The sequence below is a fragment of the Brassica rapa genome, chromosome A02 (genome assembly GCF_000309985.2).
Source record: "Brassica rapa cultivar Chiifu-401-42 chromosome A02, CAAS_Brap_v3.01, whole genome shotgun sequence".
NCBI classification, from domain to species: domain Eukaryota; kingdom Viridiplantae; phylum Streptophyta; class Magnoliopsida; order Brassicales; family Brassicaceae; genus Brassica; species Brassica rapa.
The window spans coordinates 21,798,795-21,816,130 of NC_024796.2; the positions used below are offsets into that span (position 1 = coordinate 21,798,795).

The 17,336-nt window shown below is 34.0% G+C and overlaps 3 protein-coding genes across 6 annotated transcripts; 1 reads left to right on the forward strand and 2 right to left on the reverse strand.

Annotated features, from left to right (window-relative positions):
• Positions 1-1,565: 1,565 nt before the first annotated feature.
• Positions 1,566-5,372, forward strand: LOC103853626 (beta-amylase 8). Of its 2 annotated transcripts, none has more exons than XM_033284012.1 (10): positions 1,566-2,415; positions 2,810-3,034; positions 3,104-3,184; positions 3,268-3,471; positions 3,559-3,753; positions 3,847-4,011; positions 4,091-4,351; positions 4,424-4,636; positions 4,714-4,933; positions 5,019-5,372. In XM_033284012.1, exons 1-10 carry the CDS (start codon positions 1,855-1,857, stop codon positions 5,033-5,035), a joined length of 2,142 nt encoding a protein of 713 aa, XP_033139903.1. In that variant the 5' UTR covers positions 1,566-1,854; the 3' UTR covers positions 5,036-5,372. The 2 variants fall into 2 exon arrangements, with proteins under 2 accessions (XP_033139903.1, XP_009128781.2); XM_009130533.3 differs by having other exon boundaries at positions 1,575-2,415; positions 2,804-3,034.
• Positions 5,373-6,325: 953 nt separating this feature from the next.
• On the reverse strand, positions 6,326-7,421 carry LOC103853627. 2 transcript variants are annotated; one of them, XM_033284055.1, is made up of 2 exons: positions 7,169-7,421; positions 6,326-7,065 (listed from the first exon to the last, which is right to left on the reverse strand). In XM_033284055.1, the coding sequence occupies exons 1-2, from the start codon at positions 7,321-7,323 to the stop codon at positions 6,645-6,647; spliced, it is 576 nt and encodes a 191-aa protein (XP_033139946.1). In that variant the 5' UTR covers positions 7,324-7,421; the 3' UTR covers positions 6,326-6,644. The 2 variants fall into 2 exon arrangements, with proteins under 2 accessions (XP_033139946.1, XP_009128782.1); XM_009130534.3 differs by having other exon boundaries at positions 7,145-7,421.
• Positions 7,422-7,708: 287 nt separating this feature from the next.
• LOC103853628 (decapping 5-like protein) lies at positions 7,709-10,492 on the reverse strand. Of its 2 annotated transcripts, none has more exons than XM_033284025.1 (7): positions 10,166-10,492; positions 9,889-9,989; positions 9,713-9,784; positions 8,839-9,624; positions 8,441-8,605; positions 8,211-8,333; positions 7,709-8,103 (listed from the first exon to the last, which is right to left on the reverse strand). In XM_033284025.1, the coding sequence occupies exons 1-7, from the start codon at positions 10,344-10,346 to the stop codon at positions 7,936-7,938; spliced, it is 1,596 nt and encodes a 531-aa protein (XP_033139916.1). In that variant the 5' UTR covers positions 10,347-10,492; the 3' UTR covers positions 7,709-7,935. The 2 variants fall into 2 exon arrangements, with proteins under 2 accessions (XP_033139916.1, XP_009128784.1); XM_009130536.3 differs by having other exon boundaries at positions 7,709-8,112; positions 10,166-10,483.
• Positions 10,493-17,336: the final 6,844 nt, after the last annotated feature.

A 17,336-nucleotide genomic window follows, 5' to 3' on the forward strand; every position in this document is an offset into this window, starting at 1 on the left:
CTTTTATTAGCTTCTAATCAAATATTTTAGTGATTATCCGAATTCAATTATTTAATAGTAAAATATTTTATAAGAAATCAAAAATATATCAAAGATCATTATTCAAACGTAGAATACAAGGACGGATAAGCTTGCACAGTGAATCAATCTTTTTTTGTCGTTTATGTAAACGCGGAGTTGCCAGTTTGATTTGGAATGTCTTAAAAGTTTGTTAATGTTGATGACAAAAAAATATCAAGAACCATAACTATTTATGATCTATAAATAGAAACGATTCTCGTTTTATTTGAATATAGAAAGATGTTATTATCGTTATATTTCTTTTATTAGCTTATAATAAACCTTTTTGGGACATTTATCTTATAATAAACTATTTTATTGTTTTAAAAATGTTTAACTATTAATTTTAATTTTAGTATTATGTTAGTTAACCATTAACCATGGGGTAGTGGAATCAGTAATTTAACAGTTGAAAATAATGTAATGAAATTTTTGAATTCAGAAAGAAAAACGATGTGGATCTACATAGTGTGAATCTATTCAACATGTTGAAAAATGAGATTCACATTGCCATGTTTTCAATTTTTAGTGGTTGTTTAGATTCTTATTATTTTTATATCCACTCAACTATTTAAATTTAATTATTTAATAGTAAAATATTTTTTCAAAATAAAAATATATCACAATTCATAATTATTATAATCTATAAATAGATATCAGTCTCATTTTATTTGGATACATAAAATATCATTTTCTTTTATTAGATTATGAGCAACTATTTAAATATTTTTACAAAATTGGATAAGAATAAAAAAAAATATTGATGACCTTATACCCTCAACAATGAGGTTGTTGAATCAATAATTCAACAGTTGAAAGTGGTGCAATAAGATTGTTTAATTTGAAAAAGATGATGTGAATTCACACAAGTTACATCTATTCAACATATGGAAAAAGAGAATTTACATTGTCGTGTTCAATTCATAATTCTTGTTTAGAATCTTAGTGTTTTATGTCCACTCATTTATTTAATAATAAAATATATTTTTATAAAATTATATCAGAATTCATAATTTTTTATGATTTATAAATAGAGATATCATTCTATTTTGGTATAAAGACGTTATTCTCTTTATATTTCTTTTATGAACTTCTAATCAACTATTTTAGTGTTTTAACTGTTTAGTTAATAATTAGCATTTGGCCAGTACTGGATACGGGGATAATTCTTTAATTTTATTTGAATTCTTTTAATATAATATGTATCAAGTATCAACACTATTTTTGGTTAAATTTTTTACGTAAATGACAAAATGAAAATTAACCAAAAAATAAAAAATTGTGGAAGTATGAAAAGTAGGATAAAAATATTAAATAAAAAAATAAAAAATTTGACAGATAACAAATTAATATAAATATCGTCTAAGAGAATATAAAGATAACGTTTTGTAATTTATTGTTTTCGTATTTTTGTCTCGCTATTCTTAAAATCTGAATTATAGAGGATACATAATATTAATTGGCTATTGCTATTTTTTGATGTTTTATGGGTGGTGATTGTTTATAATCTTTTTAATGCCCATTGAATTGGTTTTAGTCCACAAATACGATAAAATTTAGTTTTAAATCTAAACTTGCTAATTGATTATTATTCTCATTTTATTCAAATTTTACATCTCATAAATAAAATACTATAGTCTCAATATTATTAATTTTATAGAGTATTTACTGTAAATCTTGTGAAAATTTAATTTTTACTGTAATATCATAAACCGGACCACCGAGCCTTGCTGATCAGTCAACCTCGTGAAAGTTTTGTTTATTACTGCTGCTTTAATGTAATTAACCACATTTATGGACGCTCGTTTGTATATTCATAAAGTTCAAAAAATCCTCACATGTGGAAAAACAACAAAGAGAGAGAGAGAGACCCAAAGGAAAAAAAAAACACGACGGCCAAAGAAAATGCACTCGCTAAACACCACCACCACCGGTTCACAAGATCCGATCGACCCAAACCGAAACCCCGACCCGGATCAGTACCCCCACCGAAACCCCAGCCATCCCCAGTCTCGACGCCCCCGCGGGTTCGCGGCAACTGCTGCGGCGGCGTCGATGGGTCAAGCCGACAGCGATGTGAACAACGGAAACATAACCGGAGAGACGAGCAGCGGCGGCGGAGGAGGGAAGGGGAAGAGAGAGAGGGAGAAGGAGAAAGAGAGAACGAAGCTTAGGGAAAGACACAGACGAGCCATCACTAGTAGAATGCTCGCCGGGTTGAGACAGTACGGTAACTTCCCGTTACCGGCGCGTGCGGATATGAACGATGTAATCGCTGCTTTGGCGCGTGAAGCTGGATGGAGCGTTGACGCCGACGGTACTACTTACCGCCAGTCACATCAAACCAACCATGTGGTTCGAACCCTTTCTCTTAAAGTTGGAAACTTTATTAGTTTTAGCTTTACTCTGTTCTGTTCTTGGGGATGCGTCTGAAACCTTCGTGTGAGTTTGTTTCTGAAGCTAAGTTATAAAGTTGGAAACTTTTCAAGTCTCTTCATCTAAAATTCAATACCCATTACGACATTTATGAGAAGGAATTAGACGATAATTGTAGTTTGAACATTTCTCAGTTGTAGCTTACTCTGTTCTTGGTTATACATAAAGGAATGTAGCATAGTTGTTTCCTTTATTAACCTATTATTGGCTGAGTTTGTTTCTGAAGCTAAGTTATAAACCAGTAACAGAGATATATAGTATTATAAACTTGTTTGATGAATCATGGTTGTTTAATACCATTGGATAGGTTCAGTTTCCGGCGAGATCTATTGATAATCCTCTTTCTTCAAGTACTTTGAAGAACTGTGCTAAGGCTGCACTTGAATGTCAGCAGCAGCATCCTTCTCTTAGAATCGACGACAACCTTTCTCCTGTCTCTCTTGATTCCGTTGTTATCGCCGAGAGTGATCATCCCGGGAATGGAAGGTATACAGGTGCTAGCCCTATCCCTTCAGTGGGATGCGTCGATGCCAATCAGGTAACAATAGAATAATGTTAAACTTTGGCTGAACTTGTTTTTAATCTAACAGTTTTGTTGTTATTTCAGCTTATACAAGATGTTCATTCCACAGAGCGCCGTAATGACTACACAGAGAACTTTTATGTCCCAGTGTACGCCATGCTTCCTGTGAGCTTCTAGTTAGAGAACTGTGTGTTTTAAGTGAGTACATAGTTTTCTTGAGTTGAAGTTCTCTATACGTTTCCTTTCAGGTTGGCGTTATAGACAACTTCGGCCAGTTGGTTGATCCTCAAGGTGTAAGGCAAGAACTAAGCTACATGAAGTCATTAAACGTCGATGGAGTTGTAATAGATTGTTGGTGGGGGATAGTTGAAGGCTGGAACCCTCAGAAATATGTGTGGTCTGGCTACAGAGAGCTCTTTAACCTTATCAGAGACTTCAAACTCAAACTACAGGTGTCAATCTCATTCTATAACTATTGCAATAAAGAACCGTCTTCTTTTTGTACCATCTTAGCAATAAGCATATGGTTATATGTGAAGGTGGTGATGGCATTTCATGAATATGGAGGGAATGCATCTGGAAACGTTATGATCTCGTTGCCACAGTGGGTTTTGGAGATTGGGAAAGACAATCCAGACATATTCTTCACTGATCGTGAAGGAAGAAGGAGCTTCGAGTGTTTGAATTGGAGCATTGACAAGGAACGGGTATTGCATGGACGAACTGGTATAGAGGTACTTAAACTAGAACATCCATTTCTTGTAAGCTGCTAAGAACTTAAGTGAACATATCATTTTCTTAGTTTTAAATTTTGATTTTTTTTTCAGGTATATTTTGATTTTATGAGAAGCTTCCGGTCAGAGTTCGATGACCTGTTTGTGGAGGGTCTAATTGCTGGAATAGAGATTGGTCTTGGAGCTTCTGGTGAACTAAAGTATCCATCTTTCCCTGAAAGGATGGGTTGGATCTATCCTGGTATCGGTGAGTTTCAGGTATTTTTCCAGATCTATTAACTCTACTTCCTTCCTTGTGAGTCTAATAAAGTCTGAGCATGGTTGCTTCCTGTTGCAGTGTTATGACAAGTATTCACAAACGAGTCTGCTAAAGGAAGCAAAGTCGAGGGGGTTCGCGTTCTGGGGTAAAGGACCAGAGAATGCTGGTCAATACAATTCACAACCTCATGAAACTGGTTTCTTCCAGGAGAGAGGTGAATATGACAGCTACTACGGTCGCTTCTTCTTGAACTGGTACTCTCAACTACTGATAGGACATGCAGAGAATGTTCTTTCTCTTGCCAATCTCGCCTTTGAGGAGACAAAGATTATTGTCAAGGTATAAATCGTTTAGGCAGTTTTTCTTCAAAACCAATAACAATTAGACTCATACAGCTACAAAATAATGCAGATACCGGCGATTTACTGGTCATACAAGATAGCTAGTCACGCTGCTGAGCTAACTGCAGGATACTATAACCCTTCAAACCGTGACGGGTACTCTCCTGTTTTCGAAACTCTGAAGAAATATTCAGTGACGGTTAAGTTTGTGTGCCCTGGGCCACAAATGTCTTCTAATGAGCATGAAGAAGCTCTAGCTGATCCAGAAGGTTTGAGTTGGCAGGTGATGGCAGTTTTTATTGATGACTTTGCTTTCTTGTTTGTTTTTTTCTTTAAAAAAAGCTTTGTTATATGTGGCAGGTGGTCAATGCAGCTTGGGATAAGGGACTTCTTATTGGGGGAGAGAATGCGATTACTTGTTTTGATAGAGGAGGTTGTATGAGATTAATCGAAATGGCTAAACCAAGAAACCATCCAGATAGCAATCACTTCTCCTTCTTCACTTACCGCCAACCTTCTCCTCTAGTTCAAGGATCCACTTGCTTTGCAGATTTAGACTACTTCATAAAACGCATGCACGGTGAGGTTTATATGCACTTACAATCAATCGCGCATGTCTACATTGCTAACCTTCTGTTCTTACGATTTATTGTATGTTTTTGCAGGTGATTTACAGAGATAAACACTGATTGGAAGTTGGAAATCAGAACCGAGCAATAGAGAGGTTGCATGGTCTTAGGTTTTTTTTTTTTTGAAAGTAAGTTTTTGTTTAACTTTGAAACTTCAAAACCAATTTGGCTCATAAGAGTAACTTCCTCTAAAGCCGGTTTGAACTTAACCTTTGGGAAAGAGTATCCATTACTTTAATGATTGGAACTCTGAGGATGAAACTCTTAGAAATATAAAATCCTCCCTCAGCTATTATGTTTCGTTTCTCAGCTCTTTTGGTATATATATATATTTTTTTTTTTGTTGTTGCAATGATAAACTGCGTAATGGTATCAAGATTTATGTCGAAATCGTTTCTCAAGAAGAAAATGACTACATATTGGATCGAAAATGTAATGCAAAAAAACGTCTACTCCACATACAAAATGTCAATTGTGTTGTCTTGTATTGTGTATTTGTGTACGTTGCACGGAAGCTTCATCGGACTCGGACGTTCGCTTCAGAATCAGAATTTTGTGGAAGCTTACGGAATTTTGCTTCCAAAACGTTTCTATAATATTCTATTTAAAAACACGTTAGAAGCTCATGATTCCGTTTTGGAATCACGATTTCGTTTAAAAAAACAATGTCATATATCAATAAAAATATAATCATAGCTTTTAATAGTAATGAATAGAGAGAATATAAATAAATAAATATTAAAATTAATACTATTAATTATCTTTATGTATTGAGGTTTTTATTAAACATATATCATATATTCAAATATATTGTGTCAATAATTTATGAAGTATTAAAAATAATTAATATAATAATTTCTTTTAAACTTAATTTTTGTGTATTTTCACTGTATTAATATGAAATTATTTCAAAATTATTATAAATGAATAAATACTTTATTTTAAATTTATATCATATTTTTTTAGTTCTAACTTTTTTAAATAAAAAATCTTATATTTTAATATGTATATATATATAAAGACACATATAAATATACGCTTCCAACATGTATCCGCTTCCTAATTTTTAAAAAGTCTCGCGTCTGCGCTTCCATACACTTCCGCTTCCACGTACCCACTTCCGTTTTCATGTACCATAGGTATTTGTGTTGGTGTTGGTCGACAGTACCTCTAGCAAAATTATTGTTAAACTACTGTTTTTTTTTGTAGGAAGATATTGTTTCTTATGTATGTCGTAGAATTTAATAGGGCCGATTTTAAAATTTATGGGAAAACCTTAACAATTATGAAGGGCTAAACAATCTTTTTCTTTTCTTCTTTGTCTTCTTAATTACACACAAAAGTGGTTAATAAGTAAATGATTATGCCTTCCACAGTTACACGCAAAAACAGAAGTTTCGGCAAAAGCAACTTTCTGTTTTAGAATGAAAAATAAACTTTTCGTCATATATATAGAAGAAATTCTAGTCGAATAGAAGAGAAAAACTCTGAATATCTTGATTTTCTTTCATCTTCTCATTTGATAGTATTATGAATAATATATACTAGTTGTTGCAATTATTGTAGAACAATTAAAAATCAACCCCAAAAATAAAAACATATAAAACTAACCAAGTTAAAGAAAGAAAAATCAAATGAGAGACAAGACTACGTACAAGAGCCCTAATGCTTGTGAGCAGAAGTGCAATGAGATTGTGGGATGTAATTATGATCAGAGGGTCTAAACCTAAGCTCACAGCTAAGGTTACATTCGAACTTAACCGATCCTATTGGCCCGACTCGCCATCGAGCCTTTGACCCACCTTTGAGCTCGAAAGTAATCACATCTTGTTTAACCGCATAGTCTGTGGCTTGAATCATGGTTGGAGTCAATGGTATCGGATACGACTGAACCACGTAATGAGAAGACAATGTTTTCTCTTTATCAACTTCAAACTCTCCCTGTCTTAAATACGCGATGGTTCTACCTTCATAGCTTAGCTTGAAATTGGTTTCATCAAACAGGGCATGAGCCTTACCATTATCATTCTCTGCACGTATCACAATCGTTATCTGCGTCTGCATGACTCCAACTATATCATACCTGGTCCATAAAAAAAAAGATTATTAATTCAAAACTGAAGATCAAGAGAAGGGGAAAGGGTCTTGGTGGGAAACCGTACTTCAAGAGGTCGAGGTGAGCATACTCGACGCTAAGGATGGGAACTCTAGGATGAATGACCATGTAACCAGCGAAGATTGCAATGCCACCAATGATCACAGCAACAGAGATGATGGCACAGATGATGGCTAAACACCAGATGAAAGGACTTGTACTATGACGAGAGGAGAACCTGGTCATTATTATGTGGCTCTCGGACTAAGGTTTTGGTTATGGATTGATGAGACAGCATCCGCGCTGGGACACAAGTTCTTGTCTTTTTGGTGGGTGAAGTTTGAGAGAGGGATAATTGAGTTGAAAGGATTAGGTACTTAACCCTCATTGGTGGGGAAAGTCTTGGTATCTTTCTTTCCCTTTGATGTAAAGGCAAAAAATAGGTGTTTCAAGTAACATACATAATTGTATAAAGTTTTATACAGCTTCGTAGATCTTTAAGGAATCTTCTACTTAATATATAAATAGTGTCTAATGTGCTTTTTCGCTATATAGAAGAAATTCTTAACTTGCAAGTGTTAAATAACAAAGCATATAGCTAGTACATATTATATATTTAATGATTTGCAAATACGAAAAGATTCAAATAGTACTTTTTTTTTGGTTCACTACATAGGAGAACCAACAACATTCTCTCCTGAGGCTAAAGCTCATCATGACAGAAAAAAGACAATGAACTTGCAAATATATGCCTACCATTAAAACTGTTTTTTACCCTAAAAGCTGAAATCGAAAACAGAGGTAAGAAAAGTAAGTGCAAACAAAAGCCCTCTCTAAGAAAGACAGAAATTCATCAGTTTAGAAATGTGTGTTTCTGCCTCGTCCCCTCCCACCACCAGAGTAGTAACCATAACCCGAGTTTGAGTAGTCATTGTTGTTGTTATTATATCCGCCATGGTAATTGGTTTGTGCAGCTAGATATGCACCCTGACCCGGTTGTGGTTGAAGTGGTCTTTGAAAATGGTTACCAAATCCCTGAAATAACGACCAAGAGAACAAAAAGGTTTCATAAACTAAACACTATTGCAATTTGCGGAAGAGAAATCTTCAAAACTTTTAAGGATGAAACAAACCTGAGGGTCTTGTCTCATGTGCTCCGGAAACTGGATTTGTTGCTGTTGTTGTCCGCTTCTTGCCGTACGGTCAAGTCGATTGCACGAGATTGTATCGAAAAAGTCATCCTTTTTATAAGCAGGCTGCAACAAGTAAAAGAAAACGTTGACTGCTTCATATTATCTAGATAACGTCAAGACCTTGAGACTCAGATCTCTATTTCACTTAGATAAAGATAGAGAATGAATACCTTTGTTTTCCCTTCTTCGCTTGGCTCAACTGCAGTCTTTTCCGTGTGATTAGTTTGATTGTTTTTTCCGAGAAAGCCCCATAGTTCACTCTTATTGAACTTGTCATTCATTGCCTCAAAATCAAATTCTTCACTGAACTCAGCGCTAGAACTAGGGATCCAAGACTGCAACACATTTAGCACCAGAAAAAGAAAAGAAAAAAAAACTAAATTAGAAACTATAGCATATATTTCACAAAAGACAAAAACAGTCATGGCCCTTGATATATGAGATCATGAATCTAAGAACCAATATGATCACGAAGAAACTTCACCATAACTGTGATAAATCATGCATAGGTGTGATAATTACGAGAGAAAACATCAGAAATATAACTTTAAGAAAAAAAGAGAAAGACCTGATGAGCTGAAACCGGAAGAGGCAGCAAAGGCGCTTGATGTGTGGTAGCAAGACTTCGAGAAGGCACACCCACTGATGCTGTGTTAGATTGCAGTAACTCCATTCCAAAGAATGACTGAGGCGAGCTCGATAAAGGATCAGGAATTACAGGAGCTGAATCAGAAGTCACAGCTGGTAACGTATAAGGTGTAGATCGGTTACGATGGTTTATCTGAGAGTCATAGACACCTTTACCAATAGCCTGGGGTGCAGTAGGGTGAGTGTTCTGAATATACGGAGCAGAAAGTGATGCTTCAGAAAGTGGAGCAAGGTTGGAGGGTGAAGAAGCAAGGCCAGGTGGAGTACGGTGTTGTGCTTGACCAAGGGGAGACGGGTTAGAAGAGTATGATAGATTAGAAGCAACGTCGGGTGTATGAGTAACAACCTTCGTTGTATCATCTACTAATCCCATAATTGGTGAAGCAAACATATCTACAATCTGTGCTTGATCATTATGCTTCGTAGAGGATGATGAAACTGCATGTTGCATCATACCCAGAGGGACTCCAGTAGAAGCTAGTTTGTTTCCTTGCACAAAAGAAGGCATAGGCATAGGCATAGGCATAGACGCTGGGGATTCTTTCAAGCTTCCTCCATCACCTAAAGGAGCCGGTGAATGTAGTGTGGTAGGAGCCGGTTTACTAGTCAAAGCAGGTGAATGGACCCATTGTCCTCCTCTCCCCAAACCATAACCTCTATCATATCCAGTAGGCGGAGAGCTCACAGCTGGCCTAGACTGAGAGGACTGTAAACAAAACAAAACAAAAATATTAACACGCAATCATCTTAACCGACAGTTATCCTTTATCCAAACTTCAGATGAATGTCTTTACCTGATTGATGTCCTTTTCACTTTGAATATCCTTTCTTGATTGTACAGATGGAGAAGGGTTAACTTGCAGATCCTGAAAACACCAAACACGTAAGTATTCATCACAAATCATTCTAACTAACCTTCAAAGTTCTATAGTGATCGTGTCTAAGTAAGTAAGAGAGGATGAACACTAACCTTGATGTCACTTCCCCGGAAAAGAATGTAATCGTAAACAGCATCAGAGGGTGGAACTTGCGGCCCATCTTTCTTCCTCCCCTCTGTTCCACACGATCTTACTGCAACAAACCATTCAAAAAAAAGTAACATAAGAGCATTTATCATTCAACACAAGCTAAGCTTTGTTCAGAGAGCAAAATCACTAATCAAATTCAAAATACACAAGCCTAAACATAGTGTTCTAGTCCGAGGGTAAACATGTAAATCTAAATCAGGTTAATTTTGGAGTCCGTACCGTTCTTCAGACCTAGCGTAGAGTCGTGAACGTTGAGATGGTATAGAATGCCTTCGTAGCGGATCTCGGACTTAGAAACTAGACTGATGAAGCTCCCTACGAACGTATCGCCCGGCGACGGAGAAGGTAAAGATGAAGGAGATGGCGACGGCGACGACGATTGGGAACTCTCACTCGCCATTTTAGAGATTAGCAATGGAATCAGCGCGTGTAATCGATTAGGGCTTTTTGCTCTTTCTCTTCTTTTTTGAAAAGGCTCTCTTCTAGCTTTCTCTCAAAACCGTCATAGCTCGAGTTCGTCTCCGTCGTGGTTTTTAAAGGCGAGGGGGTCATCATCCGTGAGCCGTTGATCCATCATTGAGAATATTTGGGCCTTTTTCTAGGCCCATGTTCTTTAGATTCAAAATATATAGTTTTTGATTCATAATTTAAAGAGAAAAAGACTAAAATAGCACTAAACCAAGTTTTTGTTCCCAAAGTAGCACTCAAGGCTCAAAGTCACAAAAATAGGTTTCATTAAAGAGGTAATGTACACTTATACCCCTAGGGTTAATTAATCCAAACCTTAGGGTTTAGAGTTAAGGGGTGGGGTTTTGGAATTAAGGTTTAAAATTTTATAAATAATAAATAATAAAATAAAAAATAAAAATTTTAAAAACAGTTTCAAAAAGTATTTTTAAATTATAAAAATAAAATCTGAAAAAAAAATAAAAAAAAATTTGAAATTTTTTTTTTAAAAAAAAATTATAAAATTTCGAATCTGAAAACATATAATCTGAAACTATAAAAAAAATTTTATTTTTTTTATTTTTATTTTTTTTTATTTTTTTTATTTTTATTTATTTTAGTTTGTTTATTTAATTTTAAACCAAGGGTATTATAGATATTTTACCCTTTAATGAATGTCATTTTTGTGACTTTCTCCTTCTAGTGCTATTTTTGAGACATAAACTTCAAAAGGTGCTATTATTGACAATTGCCCTAATTTAAAACCTCATGAATATTCTTTATGCAGTAAACTACTTTTTTTTTTTTTGCTAACTTGTAAATATCATAAATGAAAGAAAGATGCTACAAAAGGAGGATCTTAGTTGTGAACCATCTTGGCAAAAAAGAATAAAAACAAGATGGGACAAACACAGCTTAAAAACAAAGGTAAGCTAGATTTTATCTTAACCACATAGCCATAAGGGGCTTGAAAATGCTTCTGTGTCTCCGGGAAGAAATAATGTTACGCACTTCCTTGTCGATTCCCTTGAACACTGTCATCGGCGGCACTAGGTTGCGATTATGAATAAGGTTGTTTCTCTGCTTCCATATGTGGTAAATGACCGCTTGCACAGCCACTTTCCTCAGCAGAGTGACAGCAGAGGATCTTGAGGATCTTATCCATGAAAGGAGCTCCGCCCAGGTTATGAAAGCTGACGACGGGGCTTGGCATCTACGGAACACCTCCCGCCAGATGGTCGCGCTGAAGGCGCAGGTGAACAGCAGGTGGTCTCTCGTTTCTACAGCACCTGAACATAAGGCACAGTCCGGTGCGATCGTCATACCCCAAGCAGCTAGCCTGGACCTCGTGGGCAGTCTGTCGTAGTTCGCGGTCCACATGGTAAATGCGTGCTTCGGTATATGGCCTTTGAACCAGACAACATCAAACCAGTCCTTTTCGTCCTGCCTCGGTCTCATCACCTCCCAAGTAGCAGCCGAGCTGAAAACAGTAAGAGGGGAATTACCAGCTACCCATATATATGAATCATCAATATTATTTGGCAGTGGCAAAGTAATAGTGGTAAGATGAGCATGTAATTCGACTTCCCTTTGTGATCGGGGGTGAGGCAAAGTCCACCCCGTGTTGTGAATTGCGTCCGCTACTTTAGCGTCCTGGTGTAGTCTTAGAGCTCTAGGTCCCGATGGACCGATGAAGTCAATAAGCTGGCCTAGAGGAGTCCATACATCCCACCAGAAGCTAGTGGTTTGGCCATTACCGACTAACGACCTACAGAACTGGGCCGCTAGCGGTCGCAGCTTCAAGAGGCGTTTCCACGCCCAAGAGTCAGCTTGATCAATGGAGAGCGTCCAAAACGAGCTAGTGGAGAGATGGACAGAGCGGTGCCAGTCTGCCCACAATGAAGTAGAGGAGGTCAGTAGGATCCAAATAAACTTGAGGCATTGAACCTTGTTCCAAACCGTTAAGCTTCGGATACCCAGACCCCCTTCCTGTTTAGGAAGACAGATCGTGGTCCAACCAATCTTTGCAATAGCTTTCTTGTCTATGTTACCAGACCAGAGGAATTTTGCACAAAGAGATTCGATTGCTTTAACGCAACCCTTTGGTAGCATGTAAGCCGAAGCCCAGAAGTTGATTGTACCAAAAATGACCGTCCGAAGCAGTTGTAGACGTCCCGCAAACGACAGCAGTTTTACTGCCCAGGCTCTCATGCTCCCCGTAATTTTAGTGATGAGAGGAGCGTATTCATTTATCTTCAGCTTCCTGGCCACTAAGGGGAGGCCCAGGTATCTTACGGGAAGAGTACCAGAAGTGAATCCATAGCAAGAGATGGCTGCGGATTCACATTGGTCCAAGAGATGGCTGCAGTAAACTACTTTTCGTTTACCTCCCCTATATATTAAAAAAAAAGCATTACAACATATTTTTATACCCACATGTCATCATCACAATCATTCTTAGAATTCTTAGAAAAATATGTTGGTTCATATAAATAAATAAGAAGCTTTTTATTAAACTAACCATAAATTAATCATAAATGTTTTTCATTGTTTCATTAAATAAAAATTACGGAATTATCTAATGTGCTAAAGTATATATGAAAATTAATGATTTTGAATAATAAAGATTTGATAAAAATTAGTATATTCTCTATCATTTTTTAAAAACTTTAACTTATTAAAATAAATTAAACAACTACATTAACTATATAATAAAAATTTAGATTTTTTCGTATATGTTATATTTTGAATTTTTAAAAACGAATATTAATGACTAAAGTTATTAAAAATCTCACATAGAAATTTTTGTGATCCATAATTTAAAATTTATGTTATAACAAGATACAAATGATTACGAAATTACATAAGTAGGAAGTCTCATTTAATAAATATTATATATATGTATATTAATAGTTTATAAAAATAAATTATATACCATATAAAATACATAAGTATTTTAATTTCTAATTTGTTTTGAATTTTTTGATAAAAATTTTAAACAATTATTGACAACTTAATATTTAGATTTTAAACTTTGCATTGAATGTTTTTAAAATTATAAATTACTAAAACTAATAAACATCCCACAAATTTTTTACTGTTATCATTGATTTAATTTTTTTTAATAAATAAATATAAATGATCAAAAATAATATGAGTATAATTTTTTTTAACAGATGTCAATATTAAAAAAGTACTATATATCTACGTTAATATCATTTAAACTTAATTTTATGCCATATAAAATAGAAAAAAAAATTTGGCTGGATTAATAAAATCTATTTAAGTATTTGTACCAATTTAATTATATACGTAATAGTTACTAAATTTTTAATTATTCAATATATATTTATTATTTCATAATATATAAAAAATATATAATATTCATTCCGCGCAAGGCGCAGATCTTAACCTAGTATAATCTTAAACTAGCCCTAAATCAAAGTAGTTGGATATATCGTTTCGACTCCTAGTTGTTTAGCTGTGTGTCTGATTGGGGTTTAAGTGGCTAAAAGTGCATATAACATGTAGTTTGTATTAATTAAAAAAATGTCATGCTGAATTACCACGTAATTAGAATGCTAATTTTGCTTACGTGGCAGTTTAAGAATCAATTGAAAATTTTGTTAGTCTAAAATTAAATTGTTAGGAAATGTTATATTATATAATATGTCCATCATAGACCATTCATTTATAAAATTGAAATTATTATATATTCTTTCCTTAAATAAAAATTACGAAATTACCTAATGTGATTAAGATACATAAGGTAATTAATGATTTTAAATAATAAAGGTTTGCTAACAATCTGTATATTTCCTATCATTTTTTTAATTATTTATTATTACAATAAATTACACAATTATATTATCATATAATAAAATTTTGATTTTTTGTATATGTTTTATTTTGAATCTTTCAAAACGAGTATAAATTATTAAAACTGTTAAAAGTCTCACATAAACTTTTGTGATCAAGGTTAAAAAAATTCTATAACAAGATACAATGATTATAAAATCATATGAATAAATAGTTTTATTTTAATAAATTTTTATGTTAATATATATATGCATATATTTCATATCGTTTAAATTAAACTATACATCATATGAAAATACATACTTATATTTTGATATCTGCGTTGAACATATCTTGAAAACTTAATATTTTAATTTTGAAATCTTCATTGTTTTTTTACAATGATTATACATTATTGAAACCACTAAACATTCCACATTAAAAAAAAAACCGTTGGTGTAAAATGTTTTTACACAAATATGCAAATAATTATAAAATCATATGAGTAAAAATTTCATTTAATAAATATCCATATTAAGTATACTATATATCTATGTTAATATCATTTAAATTTAATTATCTATCATATACGATAGATAAGATTGATTATTTTGATTTATTTATCCTAAAATGATTACGAATAAACAAGAGCGGTCATTTGATTTATATGTGCACGCCAATTTATTACATAATAGTAACTGATTTCTTAGTTATATAATATATAATTTTTTTTTTATTATTTCATAATATGCAGAAAAACATAAAATAAGTAATAAATATAAAATATTTATTTTGCACAAGGCGCATATCTTAACCTAAGTATGTAACTCTTTCATAATTTTAAATCTTAAAATTTTCTAAAATCTCAGGCCAAAACAAAATAACAAAATGAAAATAAACTCAAAAATCAATTTTTATATCGAACAATAACCAAAAGGAAAAAAGCAACAAAAAAATGAGAAAAATATTGAAGATAAATAGGATTGGCATGTGAACGTAAACTTCTCATAACCATAATTAACTTTTAAATTTCTAAATCATGATATGAAACCGAGATGACATAGTTTCATTGTAACCAAATAGTAGGCCTGAGATTCTTCGGTCGAAACGTTAGGTTCTTATGCGATAAGTGATTTTTCGACCTAATTTTTTTTTACAAAATGAGATCAGCTCATCAGTAAACAAATTATGTAATTAACAAAAAAGTTTTTTAAAAATTGTTTAAGTACCAAACATATTAATTCGATCAAGAATATAAATTTTATTTTTCCATATGATATTTCTTAAATAATTTTCATATAAATTCACTTTGCGCAAAGCGCATGTATTATCCTAGTTTGTTAGGATTTCCATTTGATAAATCGAGCTGAAATTTGGTTTTTTTTTTTAAGTTTGGAATTTAAATAGTCTTAAGAGTTAGCTTTTATATGGAATGGTTTTTTAAATTGTTTTCCAAATGGCTTAGGAGATGCGTCCATCTAATTAGTGACAACTGGTTTTGTAATCCCAACATATATTTCAACCATAACAAGCAAGCATGAACCGACCCAATCCAACCAAAAAAGGATGGGCGGACCAATATGAGTCATATGACCATAAGGAACACACATACTTATAATCCTAGTAATGAATGGATGTGAAAATTTGCTTAAGGCCCTAAACCAATAGAGAAAATAATAAAATTTGTAGTGTAAAATTTTTAAACACAGCCTATGAGTGTTAAACAGCTGCTTATGTTGCTTACCCCTGCGGGTCAGGCTTGATCATCATAATGAGCACATACCTTCTCATGATGTGATGCGAATGTGGATAGTTTAGTAGAGCTGAAATGGCAATGTTTTTGGTTGGTTTTGATCATTTTCATTATGTTGGCTGATCCTAATGACAGATCCACTTGAAAAGTTTTAGCATCTGGCATAGACGCTACTTTTTGTTTACCACGCCTTCTTTTCTTCTAAGACCCGGGAAGTGTTAATGTGGGTCACTAATATGAACAGGCTACCTAACCGCTGTCGTCTTGCCTCCTGGGGTCTGCAAGTTCAAATGTCATGTTGCATCTGTTCTTTTCATCTGGAAACAAGGGACCACTTGATTCTCTCTTGTCCTTTTGCTGAGGTCCTATGGTCTGAAACTCGTCAAAGATTCATGGACTTCATCCTCCTTGACAGCGACACCAACTAACCTCCGTATGATGGTGGTTCAAGCGCTAGTTATGCTATCTGGCATCAGATTAATAACATGCTTCACAACCAAACTTTGGTTCCCCCTTGGTTGTCTTCAGAGAGATCGACAGTCATATGATTAATTTTATATATGCATTGAGAAAGCGTAAGCAGTACACCTCTCTCATGTTTTATAGCTCATTTGACTCATTTGTGTTCTTTTTTCCTCCTTTGAATGTGTTATTGGCGATGACTAAGGTTCTAAGAGCATCTTTATCGTTCTAAGAAAATGGTTGTTTATGGCCTGGGGCCTCACCAAAAACACAAGCATCGTCGCTTCCGTATGCAAAATAAGCACCGAGCTTTCTTTGTTGCTTGTATTGTTCTCGGGCTCCACCAACACGTGGTAGTCCGTGATTGATGCACTTTTTAATTTTTTTTTTTATTCAAACAAAAAAAAAAGTTTAAGCAACTTTTCATGGTTGCTGGAATAATGATGCTCTAAATTTGATTGATGCTCTGTTTTTACTTTATTTTTGTCAGAGCTTCTCTTGTAAAGGTTTCCTACTTTTGTAGAACAATCTCTTATCATTTATGAAGTAAACATTCTTAGCAAAATTGGGGTAAAAATGTAACAAATCAACAATATTATCAGGTCGGCAAATAGACAACTGCATTGATCTCAAGTTACTTGTTGAATACACCTATTTATGAAATTAAAGCTCACGTCTGTACGTAAAGTCCTATATGACATTCTTTGGTAAGAAGCAAAATAGCCACAATTAAATTGTTGAAATACCTGCTCACTAATTTTCATCCTAACCAAATTAAGAAATATTTAATATTGACCCAAAAAGAGTATAATTAATAAAGGTACATATGTAAAGTCAACTACAAGTATTGAAGAAAATATAATTTTCATAAAGTCAAATACATAGATGTACGTACAGCGAAATCTACTTATTAGTTGAGTCAATAATACA

Excerpts from the sequence above, each read along its gene's own strand:
- LOC103853627 (XM_009130534.3), bottom strand. The coding sequence starts at position 7,323 with ATGACCAGGTTCTCCTCTCGTCATAGTACAAGTCCTTTCATCTGGTGT. Across the intron at positions 7,066-7,144 it reads GCTCACCTCGACCTCTTGAA|GTATGATATAGTTGGAGTCA; the intron begins GTACGGTTTCCC and ends TTTATGGACCAG.
- LOC103853628 (XM_009130536.3), bottom strand. The coding sequence starts at position 10,346 with ATGGCGAGTGAGAGTTCCCAATCGTCGTCGCCGTCGCCATCTCCTTCA. Across the intron at positions 8,606-8,838 it reads TTCCGGTTTCAGCTCATCAG|TCTTGGATCCCTAGTTCTAG; the intron begins GTCTTTCTCTTT and ends AATGTGTTGCAG. Across the intron at positions 8,113-8,210 it reads ACATGAGACAAGACCCTCAG|GGATTTGGTAACCATTTTCA; the intron begins GTTTGTTTCATC and ends TCGTTATTTCAG.
- LOC103853626 (XM_009130533.3), top strand. The coding sequence starts at position 1,855 with ATGGACGCTCGTTTGTATATTCATAAAGTTCAAAAAATCCTCACATGT. Across the intron at positions 4,012-4,090 it reads CTGGTATCGGTGAGTTTCAG|TGTTATGACAAGTATTCACA; the intron begins GTATTTTTCCAG and ends TTCCTGTTGCAG. Across the intron at positions 4,637-4,713 it reads CAGAAGGTTTGAGTTGGCAG|GTGGTCAATGCAGCTTGGGA; the intron begins GTGATGGCAGTT and ends TATATGTGGCAG.